The 8086-nt window shown below is 39.2% G+C and overlaps 1 protein-coding gene across 7 annotated transcripts in view; it reads right to left on the bottom strand.

Moving 5' to 3' along the window:
- Positions 1 to 1301: 1301 nt before the first annotated feature.
- slc38a4 (solute carrier family 38 member 4) overlaps positions 1302 to 8086 on the bottom strand; it is a 31630-nt gene continuing 24845 nt past the window's right edge. For all 7 annotated transcript variants that reach the window (XM_005743299.1, XM_005743298.1, XM_005743303.1 and 4 more), the window contains 3 exons: positions 5966 to 6110; positions 5234 to 5331; positions 1302 to 5002 (listed from right to left, as the gene is read on the bottom strand). In XM_005743299.1, the coding sequence (XP_005743356.1) occupies positions 4898 to 5002; positions 5234 to 5331; positions 5966 to 6110 (348 nt within the window). In that variant the 3' untranslated portion in view covers positions 1302 to 4897. The remainder of the gene's footprint in view (positions 5003 to 5233; positions 5332 to 5965; positions 6111 to 8086) is intronic.

Genomic DNA, 8086 nt, shown 5'->3' with positions numbered 1-8086 from the left:
ATAAAATCTCAGTTGGACAACACAATTTTTCATAGAGGCATTTTTAATGGCATTGATGAAAAACTGAAGCATGGGCCACCAGGTCCTTGCATAATTAAAGCCTGTTAATGAGTTCTTAATGATTGTTAAAATAATGGTGTAAAAATACTATGGTAAGTACAATACAGTTATTTGCTTTGAGCATAGAAATGTCAGAAAATAACTTTATGTCTTTTGCAAAGTGAAAAAATTTTTATTTTAAGAATAATCTTTGTTTCAGTGAAAGTCAAAGTGACACTTAAGTTACAGGAAGTTTTAGCATCAAGTAGAAAATAGAAAGAAAAGCAGCAACAAGAGTATTCATACAGAAACATATGGCACTGGTCAGCACTCTTGCCTCACAGCAATAAGATTCCTGGTTTAAATATTAGCTGGGGGCTTTTCTGTGTGGAGACTGCTGTGCCTCTGTGGGTTTCCTTTGTCCACAATTCAGCCGCATGCATGTTAGGATAATTAGAGATTCTAAACTGGACACAGTGTGTGATAGATGGTAAAGTGCTTGTACTCTAAAAGCCTTTGAGTGCTATATTAAATTAGGATTATTGATTTGTTGATGTGTATAGCCATTTTAATGCTCCAGCTGGAGATGAGTTTAATTATAAACTGTTGAGTAGTTTTTTTTTGTTTTTTTTTAAAAGTAGTTTTATATTCATTGGCACAGGAAAATATGCAGTATTAGTGGATTTTTTTTTAAAACTCTGCAAAACCTTTTAAAATGAATTGCACATCATTAGAAGTGTACAAGCATCAGTACATTCAGTCACTCCAAACTATTATGAAGTATTGTTGGTCACTGTACTACTCAAGCTCAACAGTGTTGTGGCAGATATATGAAATTTATGCATTTTTATTACTGTATTTGCAAAATGCAGGAGAAAAACTCTTTGGAGAAAGAAAAAAATGGAAAGATTATAACATTCCTCATTTTGACTCTTGGGACATTACAAGCAGGTGTTACATGTCAGCAGCAGATGCTAGGTATCCAGGAAATTGAAGATTTATTTCTATAGGCCCAATACCATCTAATTGTTATGACAGAAATATGGTTCTGGTCACTACCTTCTCAGACACAAACTAGAACCCCCCCACCCCAGCATGTTATATAAAATCTGGAGCGACAAAAGGGATTTTTCCCATATCCACATTTACAAACATTTTATAATATACTGCATTTCTATTATTACCACTTGTTTGTTTGCTTTGGTTTTCTTTAAAGAACTATGATTTTAAAAGTTAAAAAATGATAAAAACATGGTTTTTATTTCACATTTTTATTGTTCATCATAATGAAACAGCATCACCGATACAAAAAAAAGGAAAAAAAAATCCCCTTTGTTTAGGTAAAATTACAACTCTGAATGTTCAATCTGATCCATAGGAACACTGTGAACAGCAGAAACATTAAGCCAGTGCTTCTACACGGCTGAGGCTCCATAGAAAAATAAGGCAGGTGGTTTTTCTACACCTTCTTTCGAAACACATTCTGGGGACTTGTCTGTTTTACAAATCCATGAGAAGACTTGTCATTTAGACCAGCACGGCTTATAACAGCATTGTACAGCTTGGCTCGATCACACAAAAAAGGAAAAGAGATATGATACGAGTCTATCCGAAAGTGAGAAGAAAAGTTCAGCCAGACTGAATACCTGAGATACTAAAGTAGGTTGAAAGAGCTTTCTGATAAAAAACTGCTGTCTCTTCTTTTTATTGGATGAGCTGCTTGAAAAGACAAAACTCATCCTGAGGAACTGAGAAAAACTCTTACATTAGTAACAGACCCAGAGGAGAGAGTGAGGCAGATTTTCAAACACCTATTATTGAATATTGATAGTGAGTACTGCACGGGTCAAGCTTCTTTAGTCGAGAAGCTTGGTGACTTTATCAGGCTGTAAAAATATTCAAGTAATGCCTTGCAAATAAAACCTGACCAAAAACTGGGCTTTTTAAAGATGTCTATGACACCAATGCGTCACAAGCCACTGACATACATCCAGCAATGGTGTATGATTGTCCTGGTAAAGCTTTGAGCTGGTGAACGTGGAAGGTTCTTATGCATAAAGATATACGCTTACAGTACATGTTAGTTTAAGTGATGGCTACATTGCATTGCACAGTGCAATAGCAAAAGAACCACTTGGTCTTGTAACAGATGACTAACGTGTCTTGTAAGAAACTTCCTGTAGTGTGGTCATAAAATACTTGTCTCGTCCTAATTTTGTTGAGTGTTAAATTACATGTTTAATATCAACACGGCTTAATCATGGCTTTAAAATTCAACCCAGTGACGGTCAGCTAGTGACATAAACCCAGTTGCCTTATTTCTGAGACTCCTGGGAAAACCGTGTTGGGAAGTAGGCTGTTGAGTTAATGCATTGTGACGACAGGTTAATGTTAAAATATGAAAACAGATATATAGCGAACAACTTTTCTACAAATATACAAGCTTCAAATATAGGACCAAAAAAACCCAGAACAAACTACTGTCTGACAGCAAGAGAAAAAAAAAAGGTCTAATACATACTTAGAAACTAAAACAAACACGGATTGCAGAAGAAGTCAAGTAGAATTCATCCATCAACCCGCTCACAAGCAATGAGTGTCAGTGTACCATAAAATAAAGATTATTTACAGAGCATATACAATTGTTCAAAAAGACCATGTTTGTAGGCCAAAAACATGCACGTTATATACTATTTCATTTGAAATATCTATTTGTTTTTATGTACGTAGATCCACAAAAGATCTATAAATGCTGTCCACTTTGGCTGCGTGTGACTCGCAATGGCACGGGAGAAGCGGTGAAACGGAACAAGTCTGAGGTTGTGATGCCGCCATTCACTGTTACATTTAAGGCACCTGTCTCAAAAGCCAATTACAATACCAAGAATTCAGAAGGCACAATAAAATAATGAATACGATTACCGGTTGTATATTATTCTTTTAAATTAAAAAAACCATCAAGAATTATATATATATAAAAAAATATATTGCTAGGGGATATCCAAATGTTTAGCTTTAGATGTTGAGGTAAAACATCTGGAGTTGCAACTTGGGATCTTGGTAGACACCCTTCACAACATACTTAAAAATGGCTGACACCTTTAGCATGGTCATCTAGGTAATGGATCATTCTTTGTTAGTTATTATTTACCGCACCCTTACTTCTAAAAATTACTGCTCTTTGATATTTTGTGTGTGAAGGGAACATTTTCACTTAATTGTCAAGACTTACACGTGAAGATTGATAACAATCTCATTTATATGCCAAGTAAAAACAAAGGAACCTGGAGACTTGTTAGCCCTCGCTAGCATATTGACTGACTAGCTAGCATGGTTTGGCGTAAAGTTAAAATTTGCCTACCACAGCCTCTAAAGCTTAATAACTGAAATATTATATTTCCTTAAATTAATTTCTATATATCCGTAAATGTTTAAGCATTGCATCACACTTTAATGGAGCGTTTCAATCCCTACAGGCCTGACAGTAAAAGGTTAACTTCCTACTTAACGTGCCTACATGAGATTGTTATCAATCTTCGCATCTAACTCATAAACTTTTACAAAGTGTCAAACAATTACTTCAAACTGAATAACATATAATTATGCAAAAAAACAAAAACAAAGGACGTACATTCGAATAAAGTTCTTCTTGAGCATAATATGGCACGAGTTAAAATAATTGTAATATTTAGGTCAACCTATTCATATGTATCTTTTTTAGCTGACCTTTTTTAAAAATTGTCTAAAATGCATACTTATTTTTTCCCCATATAATTACTTATTTAAAAAAAAAACAATTCAATGTTTATCTCATGAATTCTATTGTATGTGCCTTAATAATGATTCCAGCAGGTATATGTATACTGCTAGTTGGAAATGATCATCCAGCTGAATGGGAAATAGCCTTAAGAGGCCAAGTAAGATATTATATACAACAACCATTTTGTCAGTAGATACACTTAATTATGTACATTCGTATCTTGCATATTTAGATCCATCTGTGAACAGTAATACTGAAAGCACCCACTTAATCTTGTGTGCACAGCCGAAATGAAAAAAGACCAGCAAGGAAGATCCTTGTCTTTTTGGAGCTGAAAATATCTAGCATAACTCTACTAAAGAAAATTGTTTGTGCGTGCCAACTTTGGCAAAGCTTCTGATTGTTAATACGTAACACAGCAGCAAATCGATGTTGAATTTCCCAAATAAAAAATGGAATTAAATTGCTCATCAACCGTCATTTTGAGAAGAGATGAATGCTTAATCAACCGCAGGAATTTTAGGAAATAGTAGTAATAATTATAGTAATGGCTTCTTACACAGCTACTACTGAACACAATGCTAGATGTGCTCCTTTTTCCATGGATGATGGCACACTCCAAAAGACTCCTTAAAGTTCACAGAGGACTGATGGACCTACATCATCGTTCCAGCCCTTCAAGCTTCAAGTACAGGCTGCAGAGTATCTGTTCATTGTTGTTTCTTCTTAGCTGGAAAAGAATGATCATCAAGATGATGGTGACGATCTAAAGCTGTCTCGGTGGCATGTTGGCATTTTAAACCAGAGACCGGTACCCCTTGTTGTGATTCTTTCATTTGTGTCGTTTCACATCCAAAAAAAGAAAAAAGAAAAAAAAATACAAACTAAGCTAAAAGGATCCCCTCCAGTGGGACTTTCTGGGAGGATACTGAAGATGTCTTAACCCAGTGCTGCACTCATGTCTATAGCCTGAGGTTCTATAACGATTTGATGAAATGAAGGAAACCAGTGGGTACGGAAAACAAGTGATTTGCTGTGGGGCAGTCAAGGAAGTGGCTGCACTTCTAAATGGGAAACTGAAGATGGTAGAAAAGTGTTTTAATGGTGTCCCCCAGAGCCTGGGGGGTTGTGGATCCAGTCAAGAACGATAAGCGTCAAGCTGCCAATCATGAAGATGACTCCCACGACCAGGAAGATGGCTGCCTGAAGAGAGAGAGAGAGAGAGAGAGAGAGAGAGAGAGAGAGAGAGAGAGAGAGAGAGAGAGCAAGAAGGGATTCAGCTTGATGAGATACACAGAAGAAAGAAGGGGTCTGTGGAAATTTCTGGCAGATCACATTCATCTGGCCCTCAGTGGATACATGGAGAAAGCCAATACAGTGAGACAGCAGCAGAAAGCATTGTGTGTGACTGCGAGTGTGTTTCTGTACACTTACCCCAATCTTCTGTGGGGAGCGCAACGGCAGCGACTTTACCAGGCGCAGGTAAAAGGCAGCGGGTAGGATGAAGATGAGCATTGTTGCTGCAGAGGCGCCTGCAATTAAACCGAGAGGAAAACTGAATCTGCCATCAGGTGACAACAACTGAAACAAACAGCCAGACCAATCACTATGAGGAATTCTTTAAGTGACATGTTGAGTGACAGCTGTGTTTTTTAGACTTTTTAATAATTAAGGTGCATAACATAAGCTTTTAAAATACCTTTAATAAAGCATCAAGCCTCATATATTATAGGCATGCCATTAAGTATTGATTTGAGGTGCTGGTACTCAGTTACAAAGTAGTACTCTTCGGTTTGATTTAGGGATTACTTTTGCAGAGCTGATTTTTCTTTTTTCTTTTTTTTAAACTTTGCTCGAAGTGATCGTCTTTGCTCCAACAGAACTTGTGCACAGGCATCTGCTGGCAACTCTTTATTAAAAAGGGGGTGAGTAGGAAAGTGTTCTTCCTGACAATCTTAAACCTGAGAATCCTCACCAGGTAAGGATTTAACCTGACATTTTAAGCTTCTCTGTACTTCCAGCGGCTTTATCCAATTAAACAATCCCTCATCTGAAGGTGCCAATCAGGCGTGAACCGGCAAACCTCACTGACTCACTCTGGGTTCATGTGTCTTTTTGAAAGGGCAGAAATGTTGCTCTCTGTTCACACTCAGTGTCAGGACTCACCGATGAAGCCAAAGATGTCCCGGATGGTGGGGACACAGATGACCAGGACGTTGTTAAAGGCCAGGATGAAGGCGGCAATCAGCAAGTGGCGAGTCCAGCTGAACTCTCGCCCGCTGAACAGTAACGTGGTGATGGACGAACGGATCTAGGAGAAACAGTGACATAGTGGTGATGAATGCGGTGAAACAGTGTTTTCAGCTTTCTTGTAAATAGAGAAATAAACATTTGTTTGATAAAAACAATTTATTCCAACACTAAAGTCAGTTGCTCTCTTCTTGTCTCAGTCAAAGAACCGAATCATTAACAAATATGCACGGCTGCCAGCCTGCGACTGAAGCCGATTCCTCACACTTGGCCAGTGATTGAAGTGTGTCAAGAGTTATGAACTTGTGTGTGTGTGTGAGTCAGAGAAAACCAGGAGATCCTTGAGCTACATGCAACCTGTTAAAGCCTGAACTGGGTGAAAGGTCGCAGGTATCAGGTAAAACCTGAGGCCCCTTTAGCCCGTAAGCCTCTGGGAGAGAGGTCACAAAGAGCCCTGCTTACAGCGCCCATTCAAAACTGTTTGGGATTATCTCCCGCAGCGCAATGGAACTATGGGATTGCATCAGCCAGTGCAGAGAGGAGGGCGGGCTCAGCCCCGGGGGGGGAGGAGGAGGAGGAGGAGGAGGAGGCGTGTCTTTACGCCTTTTCTCTTTTTTTGTTGCTGCCAGCATGTGCTTTCTTCTCTGTGACAAACTAGTGGCTCACAGCACAGATAAAATGAACGATTCAAACCCAAGTTTCTCTCTTAGCCGTTTTAAAACAGCCCCTCCTCACTGCCCCAACCCATACCTTCACTTTACTCCCACCAGCGTAATTAGGACTGCTTGGAAAACTAGAGCCTGGACGCAGCATTTCACTCCAAAGCTTCAAGTTATTCAGCATCTGACTGTCATCTGGCACTATGACTCTTGGGTGTGCACCCTTTGATATCTGCGCACTCCTAACCTATCAGTATGGCCAGGCTTCGGTCAGTCCAAAACAAACCACAGATGAAGATCTAAGGTAATAAATAGGCAAGCATATGTGACTTTTTCTGAGCAAAGTTAAATGTGTGACTGACAAAACCAAGTGTGAACTGAAACTACAAGCAGCACAGTAAGGAAAGCCCCTTCTCGGATATACATATATATATATATATATATATATGTAAAAAAAAGTGTTGCCTCGCTGTAGAACCACTGAAGCTTTACAAACCATGACTTCTTCTCTAGGCAAAAGGCTTTAATGCAGCCAAGCAAACCTAAGAAGAATATTTGTGAACCGTGCTCTCTAGCGATGACACCGATCCTGATGGACAACAACTGCACTGTGTGAGGCACAGACTGCCCTGCCTTCCCAGAGGTTTACATACAGAACACGCTTTGTACTTCAGCAAGAACAACATTCGGGTGTTGAAGTTGTGTAATTTCTGTCTGGGTGGTGTTTGTCCCCTCCAGCATGACACCAGTGTCATCCTTTTAACCTAAATTCAATAGAAGACCCCTCAGGCTTGTTTGCCCTCGGCTCTTTTGGAAGCGTTTCAGCTCATCTGGACTGAAATAACACAACTGTTTACAGAAGCACACTTAGGAGGAGAACACCTATTAAAAAGTAAGACATTCACACGCCTGGATTAATCACCAGAAATGACCACTCATGACACATTAAATATATTTAGCTTGAGTGGCTATCTGCAAATATTCACAGTCACATGTACATTACTAAAGCAGGAGCAGAGGAAGTAAAGAGAAACCAGCTGTAGCATACAAGCCTTTACATACATGTATTTAAGCCAGAGCTACAAAAGGAACATTTTTATGTTGATGATAGTAAGTTATTACTGGCTGTAAGTGTTAATCAGCTCTCTTACAGCCGTCTTTTGTGGTTTCCATCTCCTGCTGGAGCCTGAGAACTGGAGCACGTCTGACTCCACATAAAACCCTTTCATTATATCCTGAATCCTGGCAAAGCCTTATGTGATGTGGCCTCTGTAAGCATCTATCCTTCACGTGACTGCACCGCCCTCTGCATGCACACACACACACACACACACACACACACACACACACACACACACACACACACACACACACACAC

The sequence above is a fragment of the Pundamilia nyererei genome, unplaced genomic scaffold (assembly GCF_000239375.1).
Source record: "Pundamilia nyererei isolate P.nyererei 1_Seehausen unplaced genomic scaffold, PunNye1.0 scaffold00130, whole genome shotgun sequence".
Taxonomy (NCBI): domain Eukaryota; kingdom Metazoa; phylum Chordata; class Actinopteri; order Cichliformes; family Cichlidae; genus Pundamilia; species Pundamilia nyererei.
The sequence above is the reverse complement of the archived record's forward strand: the minus strand, read 5'-3'. Positions and strand labels throughout refer to the sequence as shown.